General features: G+C 39.1%; 1 protein-coding gene across 2 annotated transcripts; it reads right to left on the bottom strand.

Moving 5' to 3' along the window:
* Positions 1-273: 273 nt before the first annotated feature.
* tdrd5 (tudor domain containing 5) lies at positions 274-15,833 on the bottom strand. Of its 2 annotated transcripts, XM_042483693.2 has the most exons (18): positions 15,675-15,833; positions 14,161-14,404; positions 13,786-13,997; positions 12,045-12,351; positions 11,562-11,731; positions 11,180-11,263; positions 10,959-11,015; positions 9,131-9,293; positions 8,905-8,957; positions 8,404-8,618; positions 7,101-7,310; positions 6,900-6,966; positions 6,449-6,649; positions 5,204-5,338; positions 3,576-3,641; positions 3,065-3,250; positions 2,761-2,941; positions 274-450 (listed from the first exon to the last, which is right to left on the bottom strand). In XM_042483693.2, the coding sequence occupies exons 2-18, from the start codon at positions 14,402-14,404 to the stop codon at positions 383-385; spliced, it is 2,619 nt and encodes an 872-aa protein (XP_042339627.2). In that variant the 5' UTR covers positions 15,675-15,833; the 3' UTR covers positions 274-382. The 2 variants fall into 2 exon arrangements, with proteins under 2 accessions (XP_042339627.2, XP_042339630.2); XM_042483696.2 differs by lacking the exon at positions 3,576-3,641.
* Positions 15,834-17,165: the final 1,332 nt, after the last annotated feature.

The following is a 17,165-nucleotide window of genomic DNA, read 5'->3' as shown; positions in this document are numbered from 1 at the left end:
CATTTAACAAATCGCAGACATTTTGATGGCACTTCACACAACATAAAAAGGTTTTTAAAACAAAAAGCATTAATTATCAAAATTTAAGAAAGAGCAGCCATCAACTGTTAAGAAAGTGCTACAATCACATCAATATCAAACTATCAAACAGAGCCTAACATACAATTTAACTAATCGATACTAGATTAATATTCACTTCTTATTAAAATGCTTTTAGTACTTTCACCAAGTCAGTAAATAAGTCAAGTGCTTAAGGGGAAATTATTCCAAAACTGGAAGGGTTGTGATATTTTATTAGAAGTAGAAGTTATTAGGGAATGTTCCTTCCTTTGGATTTTGACTCATTCAGGCCACTGGATTGGTGGATGGATGCGGTGGAGACCTACCTGGCCCCAAACAGAGGAAACAGCATGCCAGAGTTTCGCAGGTGGAGTGGGGAAACTGGTAGCGCTGGGCAACAGAATAAACACATAATATCAACATGAGACACAACTATTAAGCAACAACTATTACTGTTAAGGGTGTTCACTACATGTATAAAGACATCTTTACTTGAAAGTGAACTCACAATACTAAATCACCACAATCATTAAACACATGAGTAGCTTTTAGCAGTGATCTCCTCACTGGTGACTGAGAGCACTGTCAGCTCAACTGTGACTCACAGCACGCTACGTCCTCGTTACAGGCAGAAAGACAGAAAATGCCAGAGAGAAAAAAATCACAATCTGGTAAGTCAGTTGTAAATAAGTGGCTGTTGAGCTATTAACCTCATCTGCAGTGCTGTTGTATTCATTATTCATTCATCTATTATCCATAACCACTTATCCTATGTTAACACCCATGACAAAATGTCCATGACTGTTCAAAATGTATAACACAAAGATTGCTCCATCTAAAAAATGCAGTGCAATTTAAAAGTACTATTAGGTACCACAACTTTGAAATTCATTAGCCTAGATGTTATATTAGATTGTCACAACATTATTTTTTTATCTTATTTAAACTGATGATTCAGACATAATTCTAGCTCGCCCCCATACATGAAGGGAGAGATGAACGCAGGAGAAAATAAAGAAAGGTACTTGATTATAAACAAAACATCACACATCGGCACAAGAGAAAATATATATGCTGTTACAGTGAGGAAGATTTTCCACAAAAGATTAATGTAACAGTTCCATTACACACAACAAAATTCCAAGACTTTTCCAAAACCATCAAGAATTTTACCAATGCCATTAGTTTCCCAGGCCTGTAAAACCGCATTGGGCAAGACTCACAACACTCCCACTGTGATAAGTGGTCAGAGGTGTGCTCATCTGCACCCACACCTGTTCCAAGCACAATCTGAGTACATTCGATCATTAAAATAGCAAAGGAAGAACTCCAACTACTGGAGGTGATCAAAAGCAAGGTCTGCTGTATTAGGCTGCTCTTAAGGCTTCCAAGTTTTTTCTATAATTTTGAAAAAAAACAACAACTTTAAAATGGTCACTTCCAGGTTTGTTCATACTCTGAGATTCCACACTGTGTTTTCTCCTAGGAGCAGCTGAACAGGCTGAGTACTGACTCTTTAGTAACAAATAACAACAAAACTGTATGAGAAGATTCAAGAGAATCACGACAAGGGACAAAGTGCCAGCTTTGCTTTTGTGAGGCATTGTGTAATTTTTTTTCGAGTCATATTTCTGCAATGTCAGGTTTCTGAGGAAAGCCAGCATACAAGTCTAAGGGCATGCTGGAAAACAAAAACTAAAATGAGAAGGAAGTATGAAGGGGAAGAGTATTAATCGTCAGCAGATACAGACACACACTCAAACATCATATCTTCTAATCTGTCATGTACTTATTCTTGTTTCTATCTTGTGTTTTATCTGTATTTGTGCAGCTGTGTAAAGCACTTTGAAACGCTACAGTTCACAAAAGCGATTTGTGGATAAATCTGCCTTGACCCACTTTGTTTTGCTTTTTTCATTAACACTGTGTGAGCAGAGGCATGGTGGAGCAGCACTGTATCGATATCAGGACAAATGCAATGCAATGAAAGCAGCTTGTTGGGTCAAATAGCTCTGGTAACAGGTCTAATTGAATCCGTGTCAGGTTCTCAGTGCAGGTACATCCACCACTGCAAGCAGCAGGATGGAAATCAATACGTCCTCTCTGCAACCATGGACACAGTCTAATTTCATTGAAGGCTTCTCTGTCTCTCTGTGTACATGTGCAGGTTAATGAAGGTCACTGTAATCCTATTAGAAAATGAGAGTGTGTGCGCAAGCGAGGGTAAAAAGCCTTTGTATGTACATAAGGACTTTTACGACACCACATTACCTTTCTACGAATTGACGGAAATGATACTTCTCTTACAAATAAAGCTCAATGCGATGACTAAAAATCTAAAATAACCCGTTAGAGTTTCCTATTTCAATCTATGGTCTGATTTGTTTATAACGAGCAAGAATGATAAGAACAATGTTGTTGCTATTCAACAACAAATTCTCGTGAGAAAAACACATTTGCTGAAACAACTTAACACTAAGTCAAAGTGTGTCATCACTCTCCAATGAAGAGGTTAAGTGTTTATTTACACAAATCTGTTGCAGTTACTCACTTTGAATCTCAAGTTTTTAGCAGACTAAATTCTTTTGGTTGTGACTTATGTGTAGATCATGCAAGCTCTCAAGAAGTAACTCTGTGTGTGTGTGTGTGTGTGTGTGTGTGTGTGTGTGTGTGTGTGTGTGTGTGTGTGTGTGTGTGTACCCTGAGAGCAGTCATGGATTTGGCCCAGGTCAGAGGTGCGGAGGCTCAAGGTTCTCAGGATCGGAGGTGGCTTGACCAAAGAGGGGGCAGCGAGTCTGGACCGGTGCTGCCCCTCTTCTGGTGTCAGGCAGCAGGAGCTGGTCTGAATGCTGGATGCAGTTGGTGGAATCATGCTCAGAGTCTGAGAACAAAGTAAAGTTTCTTTAATAGACAAAAAAAAGACAACTATCACTTTTTAAGTGCTTTATGAAAACCATAAAGGGTGATTTCTCCTCCATAAAACCAAACAATGATATCTTCTCACTTTAAGATCAGCTTTACAGTGTGTTGGGGTTGTTTGGATCTGGATCAGATCTGGAGGGGCCAGAGGACTGGAGGTCGGACAGGAAGAGCTGGTAGGAGGTGATTTGTTGGTTGAGTCCCAGTCCAATTCACTGAAGCTGATAGTTTGATCCTTTAGGAGAGCATTGAACGGGTTGGCGTCCATTCCCTGAACAAGACAGCAACAAAGAAGATTTTAGTTTTGTCTGTCAACACTTTTTGGCAAAACAGAAAATCTCTTCACACATACAGACAAATAGCACTACTGGCTATCAACCATTTTACGACCTTTATCCTTTATTTAAATTAGGTGATGGAAATGGAAAAGCAGAGTGAATCAGCCAAAACTGCAGCTGTATTCCAAAGTTAAGTCCAGATAAACATTGATAAATCAGTCTTAAACCAATTAAGGCAAGGCTCCAGTTACATAAATGCTCATCTACTGTAGGCTTAAACTATTAATGTACATTGACATGAAATCGAGGTGGTCGTACCTGGATAAAGGCGCTGACCTCATTTTCCTCAATATACTCCAGGGCAGGCTGCTCTATGTCTTCAACCTGAGACACCAAGAAACTTCCTGTTTTCTACAGATTCATATCTCAATGACAAATCTAACTGCAAATCTTTGGTTGTACTTTCTGGATGTTGATTCATACTCCGACATGTACTACAGCAAGTGCAATTTACATCGCACATTTGTTAATATGGCATATTGTAAAGGATTTTAGCTGGTGGCATTTCATAACAATTACAAGGTATTTTACCTTAGCCTATATTGAAGTTTATTTACTGAAACAGATTATGACCATGTAAACTCAGACATTGTTCTAATGACTACAGGGTTTCTTCAAATAGCTGCCTCCATTACCATCAGAGGGGAATATTATTGAGATAAATATATTTAAAATTAAATTAAATAAAGCTTTAACCTTCAAGAAGAGGTCACATTTGTCAATGAAACTACTTCTTAGACCTTTATTTACTCTATAAATCGTAAAGATCAGCAATACAAAAGTTGCGCCTTGAGGATCTGTCAGATTTAGCAGGTGATGTTTGAGTAACGGCTCACATTCACATCAAAGTAATTATTCAGAGCAGCATGTTAAAATGTTGGGATGCAGAGAGAAAATGTTCTGAATAATGTTGAAGAGCACAGGCAGCACAGGCTGATGAAACGCTGTTTAAATTTGCTCAGGGGCATAAAAATTCATCAGCTGGACACATATTTCATACACAGCATGCCTCAAGTTAGCTTTAAGTTTCCCATTTGCCAGCTGGGATACAATTTCAATCGAGCTAGAAGCACATTAATGACATAACTATCTTTCAACTATCTCTAAAACGTGTACATAAGACAGCAGGGAAAGAACCACTGATTTAAGCTGGACTATCTGCTTCCTGTCTTTATGTTTATATAGACTAAATACAGCATACACCCAGATTTCAAAAACTGTTTTGAGTTCAGTTTCTTTTATCATGTCATTGTTGTGCCACTGTTGTTCAGTGTAGTTGCGTCCATGCTTCTAAAATAACATTTTTTATTACAGACACTGTGAAATCTCCTTTCCTCTATGCTTGGTTTAACAACCATCCACTCATTAACATAAGAGTGACACAATCTTGTAATCCAATATCCATTAAACAGCCCACTGATTGGCTGTCATCTTATTTATTGTCCAACAACAAGCTGTGACCTTCCAAACTGTGTGCCTATACATTAAGAAGCACTGGATTGGAACCCTCCCCTTTTGCCAAGAGGATGTGTGTGTGTATTTGATGTGAGTGTGTACACTCACAATGTGTGTGCGCGCGTCAGTGTGTGCTGAGGTTGTGTGGTGCTGCAGAGAGCCTGCAGCAGTGACAGTATGGCTGGTAAGATAACAGCTATGAACAGTGGAGAATAAAAGCTTTACACCAACATTAAAAGATTGAGTGAGAAAGAGGAAGTGAGTGAGGGCGGGGAGGGAAAGAAGAGACAAAAAGAGTGCACTCTTAGATAGGAAACAATTGAGACATAAAACTGCAAATCCACAAGAAATATTGAAGTAACCAAGTACTGAGATGATTGTTTTGTTTGGCTGTACTGCAACCTCAAAAATTGTGTGTGTGTCTAAAGTACCTTCGGTGAAGCTGACATGGACCGTTCACGTATGCTGGCTTGCTTTGGGGATAAAATGGCCACCTCCTCTACCTCTGGCAGGTCAACCATTCCCTCCCCCAGGTAGAGACTCACTGGACAGGGCTTGACACACAGCTGAGAGTACACAGGAAGTACACAACACAGGTTATTTATAAGCAGGTGTACAGATCAAGTACATGTATCAATATAAATAAGCTGTTTTTTAATACTTTTACCATGGCCATGTAAAAAATGTCTGTTATCATAGTTAGAAATGAACTCATACCTAACCTAAATCAAAAATATTAATGATAGCAACTATTATAACTTCCAGGCACATATCCAATACAGTGTTTTTAGCACAGTGGGTAAAAGTTCAAATGTATAAGATTTGGGGGAATATATGAGAAATGTAATATAAAATCATCATTTTGTTTACTTTGGTGTACCGTCACCTAAAAATAAGAGTCATTGCAGTTAGCAGCTCCTCTGCGACAAGCCAAACAGCATCAGAGAAATACTCATTTGTAAAAGAAGACTGGTTTTATCATGTTTTCTCCCAGTTTAAATCACCTTATCTGTCTGTTTTGGAAAGGAAGAGACCTCTGTAGATAATTTGGCTCCTGTTAAAAATCTCCTGAACAATAAACAATGAAGGAATCCTGTTTGAGAGTTCACATGTGGCACATGGGAGACGTTTCAGCTGGTTGCAATCTGCAATCTTTGCCACTAGATGTCACTAAATCCTAAACACTGCTCCTTTAACTCTCAACCACACAGATCGATCCTAGTTTGGTTTGCTGGTTTATCTTTAATTTACTTTCAAAGACACCTGAGGACCAATCAAAAACTGGTATTCATCACTGCCATGATATAAATAAGTTTGTCTGCATGTACCAATACCCACACTAGCATACTATTTATTATAGCAAAATAGATTTAGTATGCATTATAACTTAAGGGTTAAACTATATACAATGCAAAGTAACAACAGCAGAGCTCTTCAGGTTAATCTCTCTGCTCTGACAAACTCTGTGAATGGTGTTTGATCTCCATGGTAACAGATATATGAGCAAGAGGTTTTTTATGAAGAAGTAGTATGTCCCGATTGTTTTCATATTTCATGCAACAGTGCATACTATGAAAGGGCAGCTGCAATACCTACTGAAAGTGAAAAGAAATAGTATGCGATTCTGAACGCACCCTGAGAGTCAGAGAGTGTGAGAGTGTGCGTGTGTGTCTTACTGTTGCACTGGCTGCAGGGCTGCAAGCTTCCCCGTGGCCCTGGCTCAGCAGGACAGTGTGAATGTAGATATCAATATCAGTGTGTGTGTCACACAGGTAAAGCTGAAGCACATCTCCAGCGTAACAATCCAAAGCACCCACCAGGGTGCGGTCGGAGCATAGCTTCTGGAAAGAAGCCTTGGCCTCAGCAGTCCAGCTGCCCTGCAAGAGGCAAACCACAACACTCTCGCTCATACATCTCTTTCAAGTCAAAGGCCAATATATCATAGTATGATTAGTCTCAGTACAATGCAGGGTGATTTCATGAAGGAACATGAAATACTGTCTGCAGCACTACTATAATATCGGTGTTAGAAATAGACAGGCACTTGTCGTACTAACAAGAAGTTAGTTGAGGCCTTTGCAGGAGAGCTCACACTAAATATATGAGCACATATTGTATCAGACTCACATTGGTGGGTTTGATTCCAGCAAGTGATGATGGAACAGCTTGTGCTGGAAGAGCTGAGTAACATGACCTGATAAAACAGAGATGAACAGCAGAGAGCACAGCAAAAACTCACACACTGATCAGGTTAGCAGCAGTAGTGGTGGTACTAGATGGATTATTTAACTGTTTTTTTGTTTTTTTGTTTTTTTTAAATGCCCCTACTTTAGGAACTTGAGGTTGGCGCTCTGTACCACGGTCATATCTCCAAAGTCGATGTAATATACCTCCACCTGAGTGGGGCTGATGATCTGATGGATGACCACCCGGTAGAACCACATTCCTTTGGGTGACACGCAACAGACTTGACCTCGTCGTAGAAATTGCTTAGGCAGGCAATACTGCTCCGACACCTCAGGACAGGTGTAACATCGTCTGGAGGCGACAGAGAAAGAGTGGGGAAAAAATGAGAGACAGGATGTCATTGCTCATAGAGAATCACCAGGAAGCTTGATATGTAAATGTTTATGTTGAGACAGTACTGATTACATTTTGATGTTTTACAGCACAGCTTATTTCTATTATAGCAGTTTTATTTCTAGTTAAAAACTCTGTTTTAACTTCTTGTTGCACTAAAGACTGAATAACAAGGCTGAGTTTTTGGTATCTTATTTCACTTCTTTTTACTTAACGTCTAAAAAATACTGTGAAATGCATCAAGAGGAACTTAATTTGGGGGATAACATTTCAAAGATGTACACAATAAAAAGTTCTATTTTTCTTAACTCGTGTTGGTCAAGCTAAATGACTATTTATTTTGGTAAATGCAATGATGAACCCCATTTTTAGAAAAAATATAGATTTTTTTTAACCTTTTGAAACCTGAGCATATTGGCTTGATTTTTTTCAAAAACACGTGAAGGCAAAAATTGAGCAGCAAAAGAAAACTGCCCTAAAAATTGTCGAGAAACTAGTAAAAATTACAATTACCTAAAAAATCAGTTTAAAAACAATAAAACAAACACCCCCCAACACCAAAAAAAAACGAAATTTAAACTAAGAAAAGGAAATGACCTGGAGAAAGTGCTTCAGATGTATAATAATTCTGCACATAATTTATAGTATTTTTTTTCCTAGACCTTTTTCTTTAGGTTTCTTTTTAAACGATTTTCTCATTTCTTGCACTTCATGGAACATTTCTTACCAAGTTGCTCATTGCCTTTTTTTCCCATGATTTTGAAAGAAATCAAACCAATTAGGTCAGGGTTCAAAGGTTTAAATTCTTGTGAAAAGCGAGAGGAGCACTAGAAAAGTGATGTCGCCTCAGGTTTCAAAGGGTTAAATTCCCATCAGCTAAAGCAATATGGTTTGACAAAGTAAGAGCGTGCCGGGCGTGATGAAATGGTACATATTGAGAAACATTATGAACTGTATTACTAATTAACATGCAATTCAAAAGGGGAACCCTATTACTACAATAGCTACAAGAAGTGGCAGCACATTGAGCTGCCTCTAACATGTCCACCACCTCATCTCAATCATCATGTCCTCCATAGCCCGGGCCTCCTCACTCTCGCTGAAGCGGATGTAGAAATGTCCGGGCGTCTCCATGTGCTCCACTAGGACCTCTATCAGCTCTCGAGCACCATGGCGTGTTGGTGGTTTGACACGTTGGCTCTGCAAGGCATCCAAGGGTACTGCAGGGGAGCAATGCATCTGAATGGAAAGGTACGTCTGAGACATCTACAGGAGGACACATGAAAAGCAAAGTGAGAGTAGTGAATGGCACACAGCAGGTACATTACATATTATTTAGTATTATTCTGCAGCTCTGTTAAAGAGAACCAGCTGGGATACAAACAACAACAGTTTTCAGAGTTGTGAAACCTGCATTTATGGATAAAACTGACGTTTTACACAGATAGTGACACCTGCTTGTTAAGTGCAGTGAAAAAACAATCGTGAGTATCACTGGCTTCACACATGTGACGCTCTGATTAGCAATATGATGAAAAATGTGTCGTCTAACCGTTTCCTGGGTCTTGGAATTGCTACCGGTCTCCAGCTTTTCATTCTCATCATCTGCAGAAAAAAACAAACACTTAGCTGAAAGCCAGCGTTCCACAAGAGTGGTTATCTCAGACAACACCGTTTTACCGTTTTATTATAATAGGTCATTGATTAGAAAAGTGCAGACTCCATAAACACAATACATACATTAATCAGTGATTTACATGACTTTTATCTTAACACACCTGATTGTATACCGTCACTGTCCTGTATGTCCATGACTATCCAGTGTTGCCCATTTTCACCCACTACAGGTTTCAAATGGAAGATGTCACTCATGGCACTGACCAGTTCAGTGACACTGACGAAGCCACTCTGCAGCAACGGAATATCCTCACCAAACAGCCTCTGAAGAACAAAACCAAACACATCATTCATTATAAACAGAAGTGTAAAACAGCATAGCACTGAACTTGTTTAACATACAAAACCAACACATTGAAGCCAGTACTTATATTTAGCTGGTTCTTAAATTACTGAATTTTAATTCTCAAAATTGCAAGTTCTTAAGCTCCCAGCCCTGTGACCAATTTCTTAAGGATGCGTTCACAACTGACCTCTTTGGTTCGGTTAAAACAAACTCAGGTCTGTTAGCTTGGTTAGTGTGGTTCCTTTTGGCTGGTTTGAAAGCCGTCGATCAAACCCGTGTGTGAACCAAATAACTGAACCGAGACTGCCTGAAAAGGTGGGTCTCGCTCTACTTCCCAGCAGCCTCTGGTGCAGTTTGTTTGTGGTGTAAACGACCCAGCCATAGAATTTTATGAAAGCAGATAGGAGATTTTAGCAAATTTTCAAAAGCTTAACTACTACAAAATCTAACTGCTGATTGTGAAATCTGTCCCTGATCCAGGGTTTCCACACATTTTCATGGACAAACTTTCAAAACTTTTCCATGACGCTTCAAGGACCCATAATAATATATATTTTTTAAATTGTTGCCCCACTTGCCCAGTGTTTTTAAAACTTATCAGATTCAACCTGTTCAAACACAATTTCTTCTAACTGTCATACATCAAGGGAGAGAAGGTACCCTGGGAGAAAATTAAGAAAAGTACGCAATGGTTAACATCGACGCAAACAAGAGCTACGTTTCGTCAACAGCTATGGAAATAAAATTTGCCGCCATGTCACATTACATGGAAGATTATCCATGCAAAATTACTGTAACAATTTCATTACACACAACAAAATTCTAAGACTTTTCAAAACCTTCTTACAGATCCGGTACATTAATGGTTCTCTTACTGGTTGTTATCCTGGGTTTTAAGGAGAAAAGAAATCAAGCTAGAGGGTCGATAACGGTGCATTTCTCCTCCTGTATGTGATGCACTTTTGCTAGATGTTTTGAAAGCTTGCTCATGTTTCCCTCCTTACATGCAAAAGAGTTGTTGCACTTTTGTGTCGGCACAAACTCTTGTAAAGTATAACCAGAATTTGGAGCATTGTAACTGACAGCAGGGCTCCTGTGTGTGTGTGTGTGTGTGTGTGTGTGTGTGTGTGTGTGTGTGTGTGTGTGTGTGTGTGTGTGTGTGTGTGTGTGTGTGTGTGTGTCAGACAGAGTGGCAGTGCTGACCCCACCCCGCCCCTCGCACATGCTGCCATGCTCCGACAATCAGAGCTCTCCTCAAGATTGGATAGTGATAATGCATCACAGAAGAATGTCTTAATCTTACTGCAAAGTGGAAATGGAGACGGTGAGATAAGAACTGTACAAGATAACATTTACATAACCTAAATAAACAAGAAATACATTTTCTTAATTTCTGCGATACAGACAGCATAACTGTTCATGTTGGAGCTTATCAATATTGCAGCCTTTAATAATTCTGCCCCGGGGCCCATTTAATACCGGGTACCCATCCCAAGTCCAGACCAGAATTTAAATGCAACAATGTATCATTACTTAGTCTTGGTACAGACCTCATAAACCAAACTACAGATGCAACAGCACCTTAAACTCTCAAGTTACAGCGTGAAGGTGAACAGAAGAACTGCATGACTTTTTCTTTTTACCTTGTATTCAGCAGGTAGATCATGCACTGATAATCCTCCACTGCTCTGACACACAACCTGTAGAGAGCCATGAACACAAACATTTCTTTACAAGACCTGTCACCATATGTCTTGGTTTCCTTCTGTACCAAAAATAATTCTTGCCATGAACGCAAAGCTTATTAGAGTCTTGTGGTCACTACTGACAGAAGGTGTTTGCTTAAACTGGCAGGAAGTCTGACCGTTTGTAGCTTGTCCTTCAGCTCCTGACTAATGACGCCAGCGACTCCATTCTCCAAAATTCTCTGGCGAAGCTCCTCCTGCAGCTGAAGTACAATTTCAGCAGAAAGCTTACTACAAATAACTGTATACAAAATCATTCCTCTCACATTTCTTGATGATGTCATGCAGTGATATGGCAGTATTTGATGTATTTCTGCCAAGACATCTTAATGTGCCACAAAAATCCTTTCAGTTGTAGCTGCAACACAAAATTTTCTTACACTTAACACTGGATAGAGTACTGGATGATGTGTCTTTAAATAGGCGTGGTCTTGTATCCCCCCATTTCACATTCTTATGTCTTGCTCTAAAAAACAAGATGCAGGAACTATGTTTTCTTACCTTAAGGACACGATTCTCAAAGAGCCGACCATCCTGGCAGGGCTCTGGGTCCTCTTCCTGCTTCCTCTCAACCACATGTGGCCTGTTACTGACAGCCATTGTCTCTTTGTGAACAGGGTGCAAGGAAGTCTCAGTAGTGGGCTGGTTTTGAGAAGTCTGTGTCACTGGAACTTCAGTCAAGGTAAACCACAAAATTTAGAAAATTCAGACTAGTGCTAAAGATAACAACAATACTACAAAACACACGGCGCCCCTGCACACTTTGAACAGTGTGTTAGTTTGTCATGACTGATGTAATAACCCCATCAACATTTGGCCAGTACTTGCAACATGGGTGGAGTAAGTAGTTATTTAAAACTGAGTTCTCTCACATTTTCCTGGACAAATTTCAACAATTCTAATTATCTTTAACCCTTTCCCCACTTTCCCTATCAGTTGCTAGACAAATTCAAGCAAGCTGTTTAAAATGTTTAAATGCATCACCTGGAGGTATTGTTGGTGTCACAGCTCTGGTTTCTGCCCCTTTGGAGGCTGATTTGTCAGTTTTAGGCAAGTCTGACTTTATCTGCCCAGTCCTCCTCTGTGAGCTTAACGGTCTGAGCAGCTGCCTGGGCAGCATCCGATCCCTCAGGCTCAGGACTGAGCCCAGCCTGCTCTGCTGGATAATGATCAGGTCCGCCACTCCCTCCAGCATCTCTCCAGTGGAGTAGAAGCCGTAGTTGTGGACACGCAGCGGGTAGCCAAAGCAGCGCAGGAAGCTGGACTCCAGGTCAGACAACCTGAGTGGACCCTGGAAGAGTGGCCACGTGGTTACTTGAAACAAAACAACATTTTGCAAGTTTAGGGTTCTCACACCTATTTATGGACAGAATTCAAAACTCTTTCATGACTTTTCAAGGACCCATAATACAAATTTTCATGTTGGAAAAGCATATGCTTAATTGCGTCTCTGGCACTTCCCAGCCTGGTTACAGTGCAGCTACACCACATCACAACTTTACTTTTGTTGTCAGACACCTTTCACAAGTATTTTAACTTTCGAATCCCTAGCAAAGTGATTTGATTTCTTTTGGAAACATGGGGGGAAAAGTCAATGAAGAACTTGTAACTTTTCAATTTGAAAAATAATTTAATCATAAGATAGGGAAAATGTCTGGAAAACTACAGTATATTTATAATCATAATTACATATTGAAAAATATCTCACAGAGTTATATTTATTCATAAGCATTTTTTAAAAAGTCAATTTCTCTTTTGTTTTTTACATTCCTCTCCTTTGACTTTTTTTGCACAAATTTTCAGGTAATTTTCTTGGATTTTTTTTTTTTTTTTACTAATTTCTTGCTTATTTTTAAGTTATTTCTTCTCAGGTTGCTCATTGCCTTCTCTAAGTGTTTTGAAGGAAATCAAGCTGATTTGCTCAGGGTTTAAAGGGTTAAAGGGGAAGGCTCTGCAAATTTTTCATTTGTATCAAGCAGCAAATGAGTTGTTTGAGTTAATTTGCCTTATTTGACATCACACGTCCTTTGATGAATCAAACAATTTATCAAGCACCCTTAAGTCCATACATATTAATATATTATAAGTTCTGTCAACAGCTAACTTTAAGAAAATGAATTTTCTTTTATGTTTCATTACTTGGGAGGTTATCACTGGAAGATTACTGGAAGAAATTCCATGACATTTCCAAAACTTTCAATGATTTTTTTTTTTTTTTTTACATTTTCCAATACTTTTCCAAGCCTGGAAATGAGACTGCAAAATGTCATGACTCTTCCAGGTTTTCCATGATTGTGGGAACCCCGAGTAATGGAGCTACATGATTTTGTTAAAACAAATAGAAGAGTCGACTCTTCTTCTCTCAGTGCATTCAGTGCTTGGAGTTTTCTATTTATGCGTTTGAGCATGTAAACACTATATTCTAATTATGAGAAACCTGAATATGCAAGCTGAAGTACTCTAAAAAAGAAACTTAAAAAAAGAAAAGAAACTGGGGTATACATGCAGAATGTAAATAACCTAATTTTTCTGTGCATATGTAAACACCATATCCTGAATATGATCACAACCAGGAGAAACCTCAGAAATAGGTCATTTGTGTCCATGTGACCACAGTCTCTGATTCAGTAGGTCCTGTTTGAATAGCGCACTGCAAAACTCAAGTAAACAGTTTTGACATCATGAGGCTAAAAGCAAAACTTCCCAGGGTCCCTTCACGTCATACCTGTGAGAGCAGTATGCGGAGCTGTGCCCTCAGCTGGGCAGGGACAGCTGGAGGAGCCCGACCTCTTCTGGGAAGGTTAACAGGTGGAGGCAGGTAACGGTTGCGGGGTGAGAAGTAGCTGACACCTCCACTCCTGAACTTCTTGTCAGTTTTAGATATGCGCTGCTTAGCCACTAGCTCCTCAATGTTTCGGGTGCTATCGTCACTAACAGCTGCAATGGCAGACATACATAGGTGAGAGCATGATGTGTAAAAGGATTTTGACAGACAGATGTCTGAGAGGTGTTATGCATTAAATACTGCTGTGCTTTGGTTTATTTTACATCAATGCTAGATTGAGACAAATACATGTTCAAATGAAAACAAGGACCCTACCCTTTAAATATATGCTGCCATCGGGCCTGAAGTTAACTGACACCACGTCAGGCATCTCTTTCACCATATCCATGATGTGTCTGAAGCCCAGTTGTTTCAGGGGCAGGGGATGGCCCATCGTGGCAACATAGTCTCGCCTGAGCTGATCAGGGTCCAGGCCCAGTTTAGATGAAATGAGCAAGGAACGAATTTCCTTCTTTATCTTCTCCAAAGCATCTTGCTGGTTCATCTTGCCTGCTGACATCTGGAGAACATAGCAAGAGGAGAAATGGTACAAAACATACTGTCAGAGACTGTACTTTATTGAATAGAGTAAGGGGGTGACTGGGGTGTGACTTTGTTTGTTTCAATATGAAGTATGGGTGGGAATCACCTCAGACCCTATGATGCAACAGTATTACAACAGTTAACTCAAAAAACAACATTAATGCCTTTGCAAACATGTTGTAATACACTGAATATTGCCATTTCAGATACTGCGATATATTACCCTTTTCAGCTGCAAAATATTTCCCCAAAGTTAAACTTATGATAACATGCATTTCTCAGTCTGTTTATCTCACTTAAGTTAAGTTATTGCAGCAAATTGTATCCAATAGTCTGAAAAAGCAATAGATTCTAACACTGTTGTGAGCTATCAAAAGTTTAGTTTGTATTTGTATTATTGACAATCTATAATTAAAATCTATGCTATTGATCAAAAATTACCACACAAAAATATTGTGCATACAGTTTCTTGCTATGATAAATTGTGTTATTTTTAAAGAAAACATGCCTTCAAACCCAACTTATGGGTTCTGTGACTCAGAGTATTTAAAATAAATACAAAACACAACAATTTAAAGTTGAATGTCCCTCTCCTCAGTTCCTTAAAAATAACTCCCTCCACAGGGCTTAAAAGGTTATTTGAGGGGCCTCCCCTGTAATATCACCCCCCCATAAATGACCAACAGTCCCTAAATACATCCTTAACCCCAAACAGGTGGCTGAAACTACAAGGAGGAGAAATGCACAATAGTAACTCCACAATAGTAAAAATAAACTGACGAATTCTGTAATCTTGCACCTTAAATATCTTGAATAAGATTTTTTAAACCACAAAAGCACGTAGTCAAATTTGGCACTTGTATTCACCTTTAAAAAGCTGCAAATGCTGAGATGATCAAACCTCACTGTGCCATCTTTATTTGTTACCGCATGCTTGTAAAGTAGCAAGCATACTTAAAACTGCCATTAAAGGTAAAAAAGAAAAAAAAATCGTAAGATAACACACCTACACCATAAACACGAGTAACATTAGCTAGTGAAACTACCTTTGCGCTGCACAGACACGCGACGCAACTGTTGAATTAGCAAACGTAAACGTTAGCATCCGCCATGCAGAGCAGAAAACCTCCTGCAGCTAACGTTTAACCGCAGCTGCAATCCGAAATAAATTCATTCATAACTTAACACGGTCAAAACAGTCCTGTCTTGCTAAAATTGATCCAAGAGTATTGTGGATGCAATGTTACCTTAAGTCATAAAAATCTTTGCAGCATCCTCCCACGATATGTGGACCTTTGTTTCCTCCACACTCTCCACACCTGTTGCTACCACGCCGCCCTCCGTGCACGTTATTGAGTAACAAGCAGCTCAAGTAAGGTTTATGGGTTTTGTAAAAAAAAAAAAAAAAAAGGCAACAAAAATGAGCTTTGTTGTCAACAAGTACCTTATATGCAACCAAAACTTCTGCTCATGTGTAGCTTGCAATAAGTAAAAACGACCGTTTCATTGAGCCTCGCTAATAAGCTTGCACAGTGTCTTGCAGTTACCGTGACACCGCGAACACAGATCGTTTATTGCAAAAACAACGCTGACGATGTTAGGAAAAAAATAAACGAGCACGAAACTCGTTCACGTGAACTCTGGATTATTCTGATAAGCACAGCAGAATTGTGTATATAAAATGGACAATACGGCTAAAAATATGGTTTCCATATTTTCAGGACTTAAAATAAAGGCTGTACAACGGGATGAAAACACTTTAAAACCACTTTCAACTATTTCCAAGCTCTGACTCCACTGAAGAGACAGCAGCGCCCTCTGCTGTTTGTAAAGAGAAGTGAAAAAGCCCGCAGCACCGGGTATTTCCAGGCGGTCTCCCATCCACATACCTTTATTATACTGCCGAGATCAAAAGCTTTCAGGGTAGTATGGCTTTAAGTAGCCGAATTGTTACTTTTACAAACAGGCTTTTAAAGGGTGACGTAAGGTGTAATACATTTGTTATTCTGTTCATATTGGTAGCAACTATAGATTGTAAAAAATATTTTTAAAAATCTTACAAAAATTGAAAAGTAGCCTTAACGAACTGTTATTGGTCTTCACCTGCAAAATGTCACTCAAAATTAACATGAGGAGTTCAAAATAACCACAAAGAGACGCAGAAAGGCTGTAAAGAATACAAAAGGCATGCAAAAACACAAAGACATTTTTAAATTGAACGATGAAGAGAAACAAAATGACTACAGAGAGATTTAAATCAACCACAAAGTGAGGCAAAATGACAACAGAGACACAAAACGACCAATAAAATACACAAAATCACCTCAATAAGACACAAACAACTCCAAAGAGGCACAAAACTACAACAAGTACACACAAAGAGATGCAAAAAGACCACAATGGAATGCAAAGGAACTACAAAGAGACATTAAATAACAGCCACTGGACACAAAACGACTACAGAGACTCAAAACGACCTCAAGGAGAAAAAAAATTAGGAGACATAAAACAACCCCAAAAAACCCTGACACAAAATGATCTCAAAAAGTCACAAAACAACCACAAAGGGATGCAAAGGAACTGCAAAGATTCATAAAATACAAAATTAGGCAAAACAACCACAAGTAGAAATTACCATAGAGACACTCCAAACAACCACAAGGAGACACAAAATGACCAAAACAATATGCAAAATTACCTCAGAAGGACCTTATAACGGCTAAAAAAAAAAGAGACAC

This window comes from Plectropomus leopardus, chromosome 5, assembly GCF_026936395.1.
Source record: "Plectropomus leopardus strain MGB_pleo_1.0 chromosome 5, ASM2693639v1, whole genome shotgun sequence".
NCBI lineage: Eukaryota > Metazoa > Chordata > Actinopteri > Perciformes > Serranidae > Plectropomus > Plectropomus leopardus.
The sequence above is the reverse complement of the archived record's forward strand: the minus strand, read 5'-3'. Positions and strand labels throughout refer to the sequence as shown.

Excerpts from the sequence above, each read along its gene's own strand:
- tdrd5 (XM_042483693.2), bottom strand. The coding sequence starts at position 14,404 with ATGTCAGCAGGCAAGATGAACCAGCAAGATGCTTTGGAGAAGATAAAG. Across the intron at positions 13,998-14,160 it reads TGGCAGCATATATTTAAAGG|CTGTTAGTGACGATAGCACC; the intron begins GTAGGGTCCTTG and ends CTGCCATTGCAG. Across the intron at positions 6,967-7,100 it reads GCCAACCTCAAGTTCCTAAA|GTCATGTTACTCAGCTCTTC; the intron begins GTAGGGGCATTT and ends CTGTTTTATCAG.